Raw genomic sequence first — 17,507 nt, 5'->3', positions numbered from 1 at the left:
GTTGCTGCGGATTGCCCATGAGATCCCACTCGCCGGACACTTGGGGGTTAGCAAAACCAAGGCCCGGCTGTCTCACCACTTCTATTGGCCCAAAATGGGGACAGATGTTGCCAACTACTGCCGCTCCTGCATCACATGTCAAAGAGTGGGAAAGTCAGGGCCTGCTCCCAAAGCTCCCCTGATCTCTTTGCCGGTGATAGAGGAGCCTTTCCAGAGGGTCGCTGTGGACATTGTCGGGCCTCTGGCCGTCCCCAGCAGCTCTGGAAAACGGTTCGTCCTTACTGTGGTAGACTATGCTACCCGGTATCCGGAGGCAGTGGCTCTGTCCTCAGTTAGAGCCGATAAGGTGGCAGATGCCCTCTTGACCATATTCTCCCGAGTAGGATTTCCCAGGGAGATGCTTACCGACCAGGGGACTCAGTTCATGTCTCGTCTAATGGAGGCTCTCTGTAAGAAAATGCAGGTGCGGCATCTGATATCAAGCGCTTATCACCCACAGACCAATGGTTTGTGTGAGCGATTTAATGGTACACTTAAGCAGATGCTTAAGATGCTGGTTGAGTCACATGGACGCGACTGGGAGCGGTATCTCTCACACCTGCTGTTTGCCTACAGAGAGGTACCACAGGCCTCAACGGGGTTTTCCCCCTTCGAGCTCCTGTATGGCAGACGAGTCCGGGGGCCTCTTGGTCTGGTAAGGGAATCCTGGGAAGAGGAACTGAATTCCCCAGAAGTGTCCGTTGTGGAGTATGTCATTCGGCTCCGTGACAAGATGCAGTCAATGACGCAGATGGTGCATGAGAATATGGCGCAAGCCCAGGCCAGCCAGAAGCGATGGTACGACCAACACGCTCGAGAGCGGGTGTATGAAGTGGGTCAGAAGGTGTGGGTCCTGGTCCCAATGACCCAGAACAAGCTTCAGGCGGCCTGGTTGGGTCCATACCTGGTGCATCAGCGCCTCAATGACGTAAACTATGTGGTCACCATCGACCATGCCAGGAAGAGGCAAAAGGTCTTCCATGTCAACATGATGAAAGCTCATCATGACAGGGAAGCCTTTGCTCTTCCTGTGTGTAGTCTTCCCGAGGAAGGCGAAAGTGAAGTCTTGGTGGACTTGCTCGCCTCAGCCCGGGATGGAGGGTCTATCGAGGAGGCGGCATTCAACCCACAGCTATCCTTGGACCAAAAGTCCCAGCTGCGGGAGGTATTCCGGCCCTACCTGATGACCTTCACGAATGTCCCAGGGAAGACATCCCTAGCCACCCACCAGGTGGACACAGGGAGTCATTCCCCAGTTCGTCAACCCCCATACCGTGTCTCCCTAGAGGTACAAAAGGACATAAAAAGGGAGATCGATGAAATGCTAGTCCTGGGAGTGATCCAGAGGTCCAAAAGTGCATGGGCCTCGCCTGTAGTCTTGGTTCCCAAAAAGGACCGGACAACCCGGTTTTGTGTGGACTACAGGAGGCTAAATGCAATCACAGCACCCGATGCGTACCCAATGCCACGCATCGACGAGTTACTGGATTGCTTAGCCGGGGCCCAGTACCTGACCATCATGGACCTGAGTCGAGGGTACTGGCAGATTCCTATGTCCAAGGAAGCACAGGAAAGGTCCGCCTTCATCACCCCATTCGGGCTGTATGAATCCCTTGTCATGCCCTTTGGCATGAGAAATGCTCCTGCCACTTTCCAGCGATTGGTCGACCAGCTGCTCGAGGGACTAGGAGGGTTTGCAGTAGCTTACCTGGATGACATTGCCATCTTTAGTCCCACTTGGGAGGAACACCTGGGGCACCTGGAACAGGTGCTCAGGCGGATCCAAAGCGCTGGTCTGACTATAAAGCCAGGGAAGTGTCAGATCGGCATGACTGAGGTACAGTACCTTGGACACAGAGTGGGTGGCGGGACCCTGAAACCACAGCCAGGGAAGGTTGATGCCATCACCTCCTGGCCTACCCCCAAGTCAAAGAAGCAGGTGATGTCCTTCTTGGGTACGGCAGGGTACTATAGGAAGTTCGTTCCTAACTATAGTGCTCTTGCTAAGCCGTTGACGGACCTCACCAAAAAGAAGCTACCGCAAGTAGTCACCTGGACAGATGACTGTGAACGGTCCTTCAGGGCACTAAAAGCTGCCCTCGCCAGTTCCCCAATCCTACAAGCTCCGGACTTCACCCGACGGTTCATAGTTCAGACAGATGCCAGTGCGTTTGGCCTTGGTGCAGTACTCAGCCAGGTAAATGGGAAGGGAGAAGAGCATCCGGTGATGTTTCTCAGCCGCAAGCTCTTATCCCGGGAAGTGGCCTACGCCACTGTGGAGAAGGAGTGCCTCTCTATAGTGTGGGCCCTGCGGAAACTGCAGCCCTACCTATATGGACGCAACTTCACCATAGTGACAGACCACAACCCTCTCAGCTGGCTACATCGGGTGGCCGGCGACAATGGTAAGCTACTGCGGTGGAGCTTGGCACTACAGCAGTATGACTTTACCATTCAACACAGGAAGGGTGTTGAGCATGGCAACGCTGATGGGCTGTCCCGGCAGGGGGATGCCAGCGAGGTAGGCTTAGGAGACGATTGGCAAATCAATCTCCCATGCTACCTCAAAAAGGGGGAGGTGTCATGTAGAGCTGTTGAAGGGACTTCATCCCCCTCTTCTTCACCAGCCACAGGTCGTCATGGCGATTATCTGATTGGCCTGGAAGCTTAAGGTATTTATGACTTTGGGTGATGGTAGAACCAAAGCCAAAAGCTGCAGAGAAAGACAATTCTTTGTAATATTGGCGGGAAAACTCCCAAAGCAGGTTTTGAAGTGCGACTTTAATGCTAGAAAGATGAAAAACACATTGCCAGAATCCCTGCGTCGTGCGGAACCCAGCGCACCGTCTCACCTGACGAGGAGATCGACGGAATCACGACAAATTAGTATTGGCCAGTAAAATTGTGCTAGAGGCGTTGTGTTTGGTATCAATGTAACTGTAAAATCGAGATATTAAATATGACGCTAATATCTTTCACCTGTGTGACCCAGGGGCAAAGATATGAAAAACCCTAGAATTATGGAACTTTGTGACCATCTCAAGCCCAGCCCACAAGTGACTGTAAAATGATGTCACAGGCAAGGGGGGCTAGCAAGAGCATAAGAGACAGTTCCTGTCTTGGGGGCTCAGTCAGCACGAGGAGGGCATCATGAAGGGTGATGCTGGCCGATTCTAACATCTCTTGGAGTTCCCTCCTACTCCCTAAGCAGACGTCACTTCTATGGCACAAGCTTAGTAAGTTTCACGTTTATACCTTTTATTTTATGTAACTGTTATGCCGTAATGTGTATTGTTCCCTTTTGTAAATTCCTGTATATTCTTTAAACACTGCCTATTTTCGGATTAAATATATAAAAATTTAAGAGTTTCTTTCCTTATGCTTTATATACGAATCCAAAACCCCGAAGGGCCTTATGCTATCTGAAACGGGTTCCCAGCTACCTGTAGAAAGTCTGGGTGGTGGCAGCGTAATTGTTATTGCATAGAATTATTGGAGTGCTATCATTAAGGGTACCGAGGTATATAAATATTCCATTAGCAGGAATCGGGGATATATACATTTACCCTTGCTGTGAGACCTCCAATATTTGGCATTATCAGCTCAGCAGCCTCATCTTATGCATTGTCCTGCAGTACCAAAAGTGGCCTGCAGACAAGGGGGGCGCTAGAGAGTAGTCGTGTGTAACAAATCAGTGAACAGCTGCGGATTTCTGAGGGACTTCCCCGGCTGTTCGTGACACTATTACTGACTGGTCAACACCACAGGCCACCAGGGATGTTCCCAATGACAGCTCCAACAATCTAGATCACCTTCATGACACACTAAATCATTGCTCCCCCTAGATCACCAGGAATGTGATCATTAACCTCTAAACAACTGGACATCACCATGAAAATGAAAAAGGCCCTGGAAGCATTTATTTGGCGATATTATGTGGCCGGTGTATAGCGGCACTCTCTGGAAAGTGGAGTACCGTATTATTTGTATAGAATTAATGAACAAATAGCGGACAGACTATACGGTGACGTGGATCCGGCAGTGCATCAACTGCAATGTGATGGGGCTGACAATGTTTCAGACTATTACATATGGACTGATAGTGAGAGACCAAACTTGCAGAAACCCCCAAAACGAGCACAAAATACTACAACACCCGTCACATACACTTTTTTTTTCACGAAATAAGGCTTTTGTCCTACTGCCATCAACATGTTCCCACTCCTCTATGATCAGCTGCTCTCACCTCCCACACTCTTATCTGTGTCTCCTGAAGAAACACAACCTTACTATTCATCTCAGCCTAAAAATCATAGAAAACCCCAAACAATTAATAAAATATAACCTGTAGATAACACAATAATGCGACACTGCGCGCACCGGACTGACACCTAGTGGAGCTGCGGAGTAAAACGCCTCCAAACTGCATCACATTGCCATCAGCAGGACACAAGCAGTTCTGCAGCAGCTGATATAATTTTTCAAAGGCAATGACTACACAGTAACACTATAATATGTAAAAAAAAATATCATACAAAAAATATCTGCTTATATAAAAATTGTATTTTTCAATGGTAACTTTCCATCTACAAGGAAATATTAAGCATTCATGATACTTGTGGTTATCCCAACATTTTACCTTAAAAGGAACCTGTCGTTACATTTGTTCTGCCAAAACCACCAGCTGCATGATATATAGAGGCTGTGCCCTGTGTGGTATAGTATATAGAGGCTGTCTCCTGTATAGTGCAGTATATAGAGGCTCTGTCCTGTGTGGTATAGTATATAGAGGCTGTCTCCTGTATAGTGCAGTATATAGAGGCTGTGTCCTGTGTGGTGTAGTATATAGAGGATGTGTCCTGTGTGGTGTAGTATATAGAGGATGTGTCCTGTATGGTGTAGTATATAGAGGATGTGTCCTGTGTGGTGTAGTATATAGAGTATGTGTCCTGTGTGGTGTAGTATATAGAGGATGTGTGCTGTATGGTGTAGTATATAGAGGATGTGTCCTGTATGGTGTAGTATATAGAGGATGTGTCCTGTGTGGTGTAGTATATAGAGGATGTGTCCTGTGTGGTGTAGTATATAGAGGATGTGTCCTGTGTGGTGTAGTACATAGAGGATGTGCCCTGTGTGGTGTAGTATATAGAGAATGTGTCCTGTGTGGTGTAGTATATAGAGGATGTGTCCTGTGTGGTGTAGTATATAGAGAATGTGTCCTGTGTGGTGTAGTATATAGAGAATGTGTCCTGTATGGTGTAGTATATAGAGGATGTGTCCTGTATGGTGTAGTATATAGAGTATGTGTCCTTTGTGGTGTAGTATATAGAGGATGTGCCCTGTGTGGTGCAGTATATAGAGGCTGTGTCCTGTGTGGTGTAGTATATAGAGTATGTGTCCTGTGTGGTGTAGTATATAGAGGATGTGTCCTGTATGGTGTAGTATATAGAGGATGTGTCCTGTATGGTGTAGTATATAGAGTATGTGTCCTGTGTGGTGTAGTATATAGAGCAGGTGTCCTGTGTGGTGTAGTATATAGAGGATGTGTCCTGTGTGGTGTAGTATATAGAGGATGTGTCCTGTGTGGTGTAGTATATAGAGGATGTGTACTGTGTGGTGTAGTATATAGAGGATGTGTCCTGTGTGGTGTAGTATATAGAGGATGTGTCCTGTGTGGTGTAGTATATAGAGGATGTGTCCTGTGTGGTGTAGTATATAGAGGATGTGTCCTGTATGGTGTAGTATATAGAGTATGTGTCCTGTGTGGTGTAGTATATAGAGTATGTGTCCTGTGTGGTGTAGTATATAGAGGATGTGTCCTGTGTGGTGTAGTATATAGAGAATGTGTCCTGTGTGGTGTAGTATATAGAGAATGTGTCCTGTGTGGTGTAGTATATAGAGGATGTGTCCCGTATGGTGTAGTATATAGAGGATGTGTCCTGTATGGTGTAGTATATAGAGGATGTGTCCTGTATGGTGTAGTATATAGAGGATGTGTCCTGTGTGGTGTAGTATATAGAGGATGTGTCCTGTATGGTGTAGTATATAGAGGATGTGTCCTGTATGGTGTAGTATATAGAGGATGTGTACTGTGTGGTGTAGTATATAGAGGATGTGTCCTGTGTGGTGTAGTATATAGAGGATGTGTCCTGTGTGGTGTAGTATATAGAGGATGTGCCCTGTATGGTGTAGTATATAGAGGATGTGTCCTGTATGGTGCAGTATATAGAGGATGTGTCCCGTATGGTGTAGTATATAGAGGATGTGTCCTGTGTGCGGTGTAGTATATAGAAGATGTGCCCTGTATGGTGTAGTATATAGAAGATGTGTCCTGTGTGGTGTAGTATATAGAGGATGTGTCCTGTGTGGTGTAGTATATAGAGGATGTGTCCTGTATGGTGTAGTATATAGAGGATGTCTCCTGTATGGTGTAGTATATAGAGGATGTGTCCTGTGTGGTGCAGTATATAGAGGCTGTGTCCTGTATGGTGTAGTATATAGAGGATGTGTCCTGTATGGTGTAGTATATAGAGGATGTGTCCTGTATGGTGTAGTATATAGAGGATGTGTCCTGTATGGTGTAGTATATAGAGGATGTGTCCTGTATGGTGTAGTATATAGAGGATGTGTCCTGTGTGGTGCAGTATATAGAGGATGTGTCCTGTATGGTGTAGTATATAGAGGATGTGTCCTGTATGGTGTAGTATATAGAGGATGTGTCCTGTATGGTGTAGTATATAGAGGATGTGTCCTGTATGGTGTAGTATATAGAGGATGTGTCCTGTATGGTGTAGTATATAGAGGCTGTGTCCTGTATGGTGTAGTATATAGAGGATGTGTCCTGTATGGTGTAGTATATAGAGGATGTGTCCTGTGTGGTGTAGTATATAGAGGATGTCTCCTGTATGGTGTAGTATATAGAGTATGTGTCCTGTATGGTGTAGTATATAGAGGATGTGTCCTGTGTGTGGTGTAGTATATAGAGGATGTGTCCTGTGTGGTGTAGTATATAGAGGATGTGTCCTGTGTGGTGTAGTATATAGAGGATGTCTCCTGTATGGTGTAGTATATAGAGGATGTGTCCTGTATGGTGTAGTATATAGAGGATGTGTCCTGTATGGTGTAGTATATCATGGAGATCCTCTTTAATATTTTTCTATGTCTTTATTCTGTTTTTACAGACAACCGTGTCCTGGGAGGGTAATAAGCTGGTGTGTGTGCAGAAGGGCGATGTGCCAAACCGCGGCTGGAAACAGTGGATGGAGGGAGATTTATTGTATGTGGTACGTCAGCACCAAGCACACCACCTCTTGTAACTCCATTGCCCTTTTTTTTAATTCTTAGTCTGCAATGTTTTTTTAAAATAAATACAACATACATGCACTAAGAGACGCAGCCTTGGGTAGGTTTTTAAAAAATTTCTTCCAATAATTCATCCTCTTTGTTTGCTTGTGTGCAAAAAGTGAATGTAGACAAACCCTTAAAGGGGTTGTTCAATATAGGAAAAGTATTTTTGGGTTCCCTATGCAGCCAAATTAAAGCTGCAGATCTGTGACCATCACCTAGTTTACATAGAAAAAGTTATCATGAAAAGTGGTTGGAGGAAATGGAGCAACACAAAACTGCAGGATCAGACCAGAGTATTTGTATTCTGTGATTATGGCCACACAATCGTCAGCATGGGAGATGTATACTGAAAACAGTATTTTACAGACTCTTTGCAGTGTTACCTTATTATTTTTTTTTATTTTTTTTTAATACTCAATAAAAATATAAATACAACACTTTTCTTTTTTCTCCCATTTTTCATGAGATGAATCCAGAGATCTAAGACTTTTTCTATGTCCAAAAAAGGCCTTTTTCTCCCAAATATTATTGACAAAATTGTCTAAATCTGTGTTAGTGATCACTTCTCCTTTGCGGAGATAATCCATCCACCTCACAGGTGCAGTATAGGATTAGGCAGCATGATTATTGCACAGGTGTGCCTTGGGTTGGCCAGCATGATTATTGCACAGGTGTGCCTTAGGCTGGCCAGCATGATTATTGTACAGGTATGCCTTAGGCTGGGCAGCATGATTATTGCACAGGTGTGTCTTAGGCTGGCCAGCATGATTATTGCACAGGTGTGCCTTAGGCTGGCCAGCATGATTATTGTACTGGTGTGCCTTAGGCTGGCCACACTAAAAGATCACTCTAAAATGTGCATTTTTATCACACAGCATAATGCCCAGATGTCGTAGGTTTTGAGGGAGTGTACTGACTGCAGGATTGTCCACCAGAGCTGTTGCCCGTGACTTGAATGTTCATTTCTCCAAAGGCATTTCAGAGAATTTGGCAGAACATCCAACCGGCCTCACAACCGCCAACCATGTGTAACCGCAACAGCCCAGGACCTCCACATGCAGCACCTTCACCTCCAGGAGCAACTGACACCGGCCCCCGGACAGCGGCTGCAACAATCAGTGCAAGACCAAACTATTTCTGCACAAACTGTCAGAACCCGTCTCAGGGAAGCTCATCTGCTGCTCATCATCCTCATCGGGGGTCTCCATCTGACTGCAGTTTGTCTTCGTAACCGACTTCAGTGGGCAAATGGTCACAGGTGATGGCATCAGGCACGTTGGAGAAGTGTCTCTTCACAGATGAATCCCAGTTTTGATTGTATAGCGCAGACTGGCAAATGGTGGTCACACCAGATACTGACTGGTTTTCTGATCCCCCGTGGAAATGCCCAATACTGTAAACTGCACATTTTAGAGTGGTCTTTTATTATGGCCAGCCAGCAATAATCATGCTGGCCAGCCTACAGCACACCTGTGCAATAATCATGCTAGTCTGCCTAATGCACATCTGTGCAATGATCATGCTGGCCAGCCTAAGGCACACGTGTGCAATGATCATGTTGGCCAGCCTACGACACACCTGTCCAATAATCATGCAGGCCAGCCTAAGGCACACCTGTGCAATAATCATGCTGCCCAGCCTAGGGCACATCTGTGGAATAATCATTCTTGCCAGCCTAGGGCACACCTGTGCAATAATCATTCTTGCCAGCCTAAGGCACACCTGTGCAATAATCATGCTGCCCAGCCTAGGGCACATCTGTGGAATAATCATTCTTGCCAGCCTAGGGCACACCTGTGCAATACTCATTCTTGCCAGCCTAGGGCACACCTGTGCAATAATCGTTCTTGCCAGCCTAGGGCACACCTGTGCAATACTCATTCTTGCCAGCCTAAGGCACACCTGTGCAATAATCATGCTGGCCAGCCTAAGGCACACCTGTGCAATAATCATGGTGTGTAATCAGCATCTGGATATGTCACACCTCTGAAGTGGATGGATTATCTCCGGACAGGAGAAGTGTTCTCTAATAGAGATTTAGACACATTTTTGAACAATATTATGTAAATAGAAAATGTATTAGATCCTTGAGTTCAGCTCATGAAAAACAAGAGCAAAAACAATAACATTGCATTTATATTTGTGTTCAATGTATAAATATGTTACAATAGTAGAAAGTTTGGGTGACGCCAACCTTTAATTCTTTAACCCTTTCTCTCCGGGCAGGAGCTGACTGCTGGAGATGTGGTCTGCATGCAAACCTTCCGCAGAGTATAATGAAGAACACATTGAATGTTACGTCCGTAGAATGTTTTTCTTGATTTTTACCATATCGCTTTTCTATGGTTATTAATATCTAATGTAGCCAGATGGACGCCAGTGACCAGTGATGAGGTCAGGATGACCCGGTCACTGTCTATAGAAGAGGACATGATGCCTTAATTCTCTGCAGACCTCCAACATCTTCACAGATTGTACAAATGATGTAATCAAGAAAGTATAAGGGGTTTTTACCCTTTTTCCATAAAGCCTAATGATTGCACCAAGTCCTACAAAGTCCTATAAAACTCTAGAATGCTTTGTCAATATTTTCAAGAATCAATGTCCATAACCAACGGCCGAAAACCATAACGGACCTTTTTCTGGGCGAGTTTGTTACCGTGTTTTTCCAAAAATAAGGCATTGTCTTATATTTTTTTTGGCCCCAAAAAAAGCACTAGGGCTAATTTTTGGAGGAGGTCTTATTTTTGGAAAAACACAGTACAAGATATACTATCTAGGAAATCCTCTAAGTTCCAGACATTTTAACTGCACTGATACATTGTAACAAATTTGTGCTGCTGATATAGAGGATTTTTTTTTTAGGTTGGATACATTTGTAACAAGCTCTCACCCACCAGAAGTCTCAGTGCTCATTCAGATGTTAGTGATTTTCTCATTTGCAAAAATCGGCCCACGTTTCATCACTTTTCATCAGTTTTTCTCAGATCTTTTCCTACCTAGCAGTCCGTGATGGCGTCCGAGCGCGGTCTGATTTTTTTCACGGAACCATAGACTTGCATTGCCGATTTTGATCCAACACTCAATGTCTCTGTGATTTTTTACAATAAAATTGCAGAGATGTGAATGGCCCCATACACTATTTTAGGTACTAATTCTATCCATGAAAAATACTGATAGCCATGAGCAAAAAAAAAAAAGATAGAGGTGTGAATGAGCCCTAAGGCTGTCCGGATTCTCATCTGAATGTTCCATTCACTGACAGCAATCCTAGAAATGGAAATGAAAATAAAGAGTAAATTAGAAAATTTACAAAAGTTTTTGTTTCAGTGGGAATTGTAACAAAGTTTGCATAAATCAATAAAAAAAGTGAATATAATAAATGTGTAATATATTTTATTGGCGATATCGATATCTGCTTCCTTCCCCATTTATCAGTCACCTCTTCCTCTTCCTCCTGATCTTGCCCTTCACTTGCCTATTCATTACGTGATGGGAGAGTAAGGAGAGGAGCAGCGTGTGGAAACAAGCAGAGGAAGACACAAAGAGACAGTGCTGAGCTTTCTGACAAGTCCTTTACCTCTCTCCAGTGCTGGATTCACATCTACACACTACTGATGTGTAAAAGAGGCAACATTTTTCTGAGTGTTTGGGGCTCTTAGTTGTGAAGGGTCCGATGCTTCTTGGTCCTAAAGCTGAGGAGAGAAGGAAGGAGAAGAGAGAAATGTCTGGAGACTTTACTGTATTATCTAAGTTATTTGAGCGGACTGCTCTGGAGTCAGTATATTTCATGGGGTCTGTGCAGAGTAAATTTGGGCATCAGTGGTCTTATCTGGGTCAGTTTCTTATTTAAGGGGGGGGGGGTCTGGTCTGAGGTCTCTAGTTAATTGGTCTGGGTCTCAATTAGGGGGCCTGGTATGATTTCTTTATTTTTAGAGGGTTTGGATTCTGTTTTAGTGAGTGGGACTCAAAAAAATACAGACTGAGAAGAAAGCCTGTACTTCTCCACATATACACAAGGGGGCAGCAGAGACCACACAGACTGTCCCAAAAAGTCCACAAAACTTTTCCCCTTTGCCCCTGCTATCTCCTCCTCATCTCCTCCCTCCTGCCTGATCTGCTGGGAACTGAGAAAACTTTCACTTTTGGGAAAATCTCTCTGTACAGATAAGATAATGTAAGTAGTAACCGAGAAGGAAACATAACCAGGACATGAGATGGAATAATACTAATGTAGTGATGTGATGCTCTGCCAGAATAGATGAGGTGCTCAGATGTAATGTACTGCCCTGGACGTGTACAGTGTGAATGGGGTGCAATGATCTGCATGTATACAGTGTGCATGGAGTGCAATGCTCTGCATGAGTTGCAATGCTCTGCATGTATACAGTGTGAATGGGGTGCAATGCTCTGCATGGGGTGTAATCTACTGCATGTATACTGTTTGCATGGTGTGCAATGCTCTGCATATATACAGTGCATTAGGTGCAACGCTCTGCCTGGGGTGCAATGCACTGCATGTATACAGTGTGCATGGGGTTCAATGCTTTGCATGTATATAGTATGCAATACTCTGTATGGGGTGCAATGCTCTGCATGAATAAAGTGTGCATGGGGTGCAATGCTCTGCATGGAGTGCAATGCTCTGCATGAATACAGTGTGCACGGGGTGCAATGCTCTGCATGGGATGCAATGTTCTGCATGGGGTGCAATGCTCTTCCTGTAAACCCATTACATGCATGGCTCTGCTTGTATATATATATATATATATATATATATATATATATATATATATATATATAAAATCAAATGCTCTGCTGTGTAAGAATAAGATGCAATGCTCTGCAGTGGTCTGCAGAGTCCGCGTTGCTTTCCACCCTCCCCATGTGTGAGGATTTTTTCTGCAGGCTGCTGTGGGTTTTGCTGCTTTTTGGAACTGTGACCTGTTCTACGAGCAAAATACCCCAATATGGGCTCATCTCATCCCCCAACTACCCCAAAACGTACCCCAACAACCAGCGCAACACCTGGAACATCAGCGTACACAACGGATTTCACATCTCACTAAAGTTTTTGGTATTTGACTTGGAACCGTCTGATGGATGTAACTACGATTATGTCAAGGTAAGTACCGCCATATAGTGATATATGTACACCTGCAATACCTCCGGCAACCTCTGTATATACAACAGGTGAAACCAGTATTGAACACATCACTAATTTTCTAACTAAATATATTTCTAGGTGATATTGACATAACATTTTCACCAGATGTCTGTAACAGCCCATCCAATGCACACAGGCAAAGAAATGAAGTCAAAGATGTCCATAGAGTTAGTGATGTCTAATAATGGGAAACATTTCCCTCTGTTTTTTTAAAAAAATGTTTTACTTCAAGCAAAGAATAATTTGTGATCCCATGCAGTAATCTTCATACTCTTTTGTATCTGCCCAGAAGCTGTGCTATAATCAAGACCATGTCCCTGTACGGTCAGACACGGCCATTACACAGTACACAGCAGGGACTCATATATAAGATTATCTCAGCACAAGATCTTATTTTTAAACACATCCATATGTGGAAATTTTTAATATTCCAAGATCTATTGATTAAAATTAATTTTGTTCATGTGAAAATCCCTTTAACTACTGTATGGGCCACTTAAGGGACATTATTACTGCTGTAATATATTTTACTTTTGAGGATTACCTGGACACTATACACTATATACAGAGCTCCTGCGTATAATGTCACTGGTCATCACTGTATTAGCTGTATACTATATACAGAGCTCCTGTATATATTGGCACTGATGGTAATATTAGTCTTATTAGTATTGGGGTTTTTATTAATCATCAGCATTGTAGTATTTAGTCACATTGTGGTGGTAATATGTGGTCTGGTCATGGTGTGGTATTTCTCCCATGTATATGGTACTATTCGATCACTATGTGGTCTAATTATGGTGTGCAAGTATTTCTTCCTTGTATATTATTCGGTCATTATGTGGTGGTAATATGTAGTCTGACCATGGGGTGACATTATTTCTCTCTCTCTCTAGTATGCGGTAGTCAGTCACTAGATAGTGGTAATGTCTGGTAGTGGTGTGGTTGTACCTGTCCTTTGTATATGGTATTATTCAGTCACTATGTGGTCTGGTTATAGTGTGGCAATATTTGTCCCTTGTATGTGGTATGATTCGGTCACTATGTGGTGGTAATATGTGGTCTGGTTATGTTGTGGCAAAATTAATCCCTTGTATGTGGTATAATTCCATCATTATGTGGTCTGGTCATGGTGTGACAATATTTGTCCCTTGTATATGGTATTGTTCAGTCACTATGTGGTGGTAATATGTGGTATGGTCATTGTTTAGTGTTATTTCTTCTGTATGTGGTAGTCAGACACTGCGTGGTGGTAATATGTGGTCTGGTCATGGTGTGGTGGTATTTCTCTTGTATGTGGAAGTCAGTCACTATGTGGTGGTAATATGTGGTCTGGTCATGGTGTAGTGTTATTTCTTCTGTATGTGGTAGTCAGACACTGCATGGTGGTAATATGTGGTCTGGTCATGGTGTGGTGGTATTTCTCTTGTATGTGGAAGTCAGTCACTATGTGGTGGTAATATGTGGTCTGGTCATGGTGGGGCGGTATTTCTCTCTTACATGTGGTAGTCAGTCACTATGTGATGGTCATATGTGATCTAGTGTTGGTGTGGTATTATTTCTTCTTTGTATGTGCTATTATTTTGTCACTGTGTGGTGGTAATATATGGTCTGGTCAGGGCGGCCAGTATATTGTACCTATTTGGCTCGTGTCTGCTGAGATCAGAGACTAGAGCAGCAGACAGTTTAGGTGACATGGAAAGGAGGTAGTCTTTTCCAATTTGAGCTGGGTTTCTTTGGTACTAATTTTCAACACTTGTAGAAACCCCTTTAATACCATTCACCAGACTAAGAATTGACTGAGAAAAGTGTGCGTGAAAATGAGTGTGGTTAACAAAATGGGTGTGGCTTTAACATGGACATGGCTTTTAAATTGTTGTGGTTTCATAACACAAATAGGGAACCTGTTGTTCAAAATTTGAATCCCACCCCCGGATGTGTTGTTACCGACATCTCGTGAGAAATTCATGTCAATAGCAGCTTTAGAAATATATTTACTTAGAACATTTGTGAAGTACTTATTTCACCCACTGTATGTACAGCCGGTATAACCTGGGCATCTCCTGTATATAATTATATATGTACAGCCGGTATAACCTGGGCATCTCCTGTATATAATTATATATGTACAGCCGGTATAACCTGGACATCTCCTGTATATAATTATATATGTACAGCTGGTATAACCTGGGCATCTCCTGTATATAATTATATATGTACAGCCGGTATAACCTGGGCATCACCTGTATATAATTATATATGTACAGCTGGTATAACCTGGGCATCTCCTGTATATAATTATATATGTACAGCCGGTATAACCTGGGCATCTCCTGTATATAATTATATATGTACAGCCGGTATAACCTGGGCATCTCCTGTATATAATTATATATGTACAGCCGGTATAACCTGGGCATCTCCTGTATATACTTATATATGTACAGCCGGTATAACCTGGGCATCTCCTGTATATCATTATATATGTACAGCTGGTATAACCTGGACATCTCCTGTATATAATTATATATGTACAGCCGGTATAACCTGGGCATCTCCTGTATATAATATATATGTACAGCTGCTATAACCTGGGCATCTCCTGTATATAATTATATATGTACAGCCGGTATAACCTGGGCATCTCCTGTATATAATTATATATGTACAGCCGGTATAACCTGGGCATCACCTGTATATAATTATATATGTACAGCTGGTATAACCTGGGCATCTCCTGTATATAATTATATATGTACAGCCGGTATAACCTGGGCATCTCCTGTATATAATTATATATGTACAGCCGGTATAACCTGGGCATCTCCTGTATATACTTATATATGTACAGCTGGTATAACCTGGTCATCTCCTGTATATACTTATATATGTACAGCTGGTATAACCTGGGCATCTCCTGTATATAATTATATATGTACAGCTGGTATAACCTGGACATCTCCTGTATATAATTATATATGTACAGCCGGTATAACCTGGACATCTCCTGTATATAATTATATATGTACAGCCGGTATAACCTGGGCATCTCCTGTATATAATTATATATGTACAGCCGGTATAACCTGGGCATCTCCTGTATATAATTATATATGTACAGCTGGTATAACCTGGGCATCTCCTGTATATAATTATATATGTACAGCTGGTATAACCTGGGCATCTCCTGTATATAATTATATATGTACAGCTGGTATAACCTGGGCATCTCCTGTATATAATTATATATGTACAGCTGGTATAACCTGGGCATCTCCTGTATATAATTATATATGTACAGCTGGTATAACCTGGGCATCTCCTGTATATAATTATATATGTACAGCTGGTATAACCTGGGCATCTCCTGTATATCATTATATATGTACAGCTGGTATAACCTGGGCATCTCCTGTATATAATTATATATGTACAGCCGGTATAACCTGGACATCTCCTGTATATAATTATATATGTACAGCCGGTATAACCTGGGCATCTCCTGTATATAATTATATATGTACAGCCGGTATAACCTGGGCATCACCTGTATATAATTATATATGTACAGCTGGTATAACCTGGGCATCTCCTGTATATAATTATATATGTACAGCCGGTATAACCTGGGCATCTCCTGTATATAATTATATATGTACAGCCGGTATAACCTGGGCATCTCCTGTATATACTTATATATGTACAGCTGGTATAACCTGGGCATCTCCTGTATATACTTATATATGTACAGCTGGTATAACCTGGGCATCTCCTGTTGTCACAAACCACCGGGGGGGTCACTCAGAAATCCCCCGCGCTGGCTACCAGTACGTCACAATCGGGGGGTAACAAGTGGGGGGTCACCCCTCCTTTATACCTCCCGACCGACAGACAGAGCACGTGACGCGCTCTCTAGCGCCCCTCTTATAGTCAGGCCAATTATGGAATTGCCCGACAATAAGCAAGGAGGCCGCTATACTACTTATGCCGATTATTGAAGGGTCCCCGGTGAGAGGAGGGTATATATTCCCCCGACCTCCGCGGGCGGAATATATAATATCTTCCCGGATCTCACTGGCCTCCCCACAATAATCCTTGGCACAACTCGCTGCCACCAACCGATTTACGGTAACTATTAGCCGAACACACGGACGTGGGATTCAAGATCGAGATAACAGAACAGCCCAAGATTAATTATATAATTTAATCGCCTAAAGCACACTAGAACTACAATATATACAATAGGGAATCTACAGAATATACATATGTCAGAGTACAGTTACAATCAAAGCATGGGTTACAAACAGGTATGCAATTCAATCAGTTACCTTGTGTGTCTGGCCACAGGGGGGCGCTGTAGACCAGGTTTCCAGGAACTCTCTCACAGGTCTGTCCCAACCAGGCCCCCGAGCAGAAGAACGCTGGAAAATGGCCGAAGTAGGGTTATCAACCTGGGCAGATCCAGGTCCCCTCCTACCTTAGTGACCTCACAGGGAAGCACTGCCACTCCCCCTGCATGGATCAGAATTATCCAGCAAAGGGGATTTTGGCTATAACTTGGCCTGGGAGCGTCGTAGGCGGACGCCAATGCTCTCATTGTGACAGTTATGAATTTAGCTACAGAACGAGGGGACTCATGACCTGTCTGCCAGTTCCCCATTGGCTGATATCACGCCTGGGGCATTTCCCAATGTCCTGTTCCCATAAAAAGGGGGTGCCGGCATCGTCCACATGCGGAGACACCATTTTTATGGTTGCCATATTTATCGGAAATATGGCTTGCGAGATATGAACCATTTTTTACTGGAGTCGTTCTGTCTGGCTATTTCCATAGCCTTGCTAACTAGCTAGCAGCCCCCACTACAGGGTGACGGCAGGGAGTCATCCTGTGTCCATTGTCCCTAAGCCACCTCATTTCCATATCACAGGACATGGCCATGGATTTGTTGCTAAA

General features: G+C 43.7%; 2 protein-coding genes across 2 annotated transcripts in view; both read left to right on the top strand.

The window, feature by feature from the left end:
- Window positions 1-10,750, top strand: part of RBP5 (retinol binding protein 5) — a 29,466-nt gene extending 18,716 nt beyond the window's left edge. Inside the window, exons 3-4 of the mRNA XM_075352205.1 lie at window positions 7,221-7,322; window positions 9,613-10,750. Of these exons, the coding sequence (XP_075208320.1) occupies window positions 7,221-7,322; window positions 9,613-9,663 (153 nt within the window). The 3' untranslated portion in view covers window positions 9,664-10,750. The remainder of the gene's footprint in view (window positions 1-7,220; window positions 7,323-9,612) is intronic.
- A 735-nt stretch (window positions 10,751-11,485) lies between these two features.
- The window catches only part of LOC142310692 (complement C1r subcomponent-like), a 29,571-nt gene continuing 23,549 nt past the window's right edge, over window positions 11,486-17,507 (top strand). The window contains exons 1-2 of the mRNA XM_075348278.1: window positions 11,486-11,563; window positions 12,295-12,511. Coding sequence (XP_075204393.1) covers window positions 11,562-11,563; window positions 12,295-12,511 — 219 coding nt within the window. The 5' untranslated portion in view covers window positions 11,486-11,561. The remainder of the gene's footprint in view (window positions 11,564-12,294; window positions 12,512-17,507) is intronic.

Source organism: Anomaloglossus baeobatrachus, chromosome 5 (genome assembly GCF_048569485.1).
Source record: "Anomaloglossus baeobatrachus isolate aAnoBae1 chromosome 5, aAnoBae1.hap1, whole genome shotgun sequence".
NCBI lineage: Eukaryota > Metazoa > Chordata > Amphibia > Anura > Aromobatidae > Anomaloglossus > Anomaloglossus baeobatrachus.
Note: the sequence above shows the minus strand (reverse complement) of the source record. Positions and strands in the feature narration are given on the sequence as shown.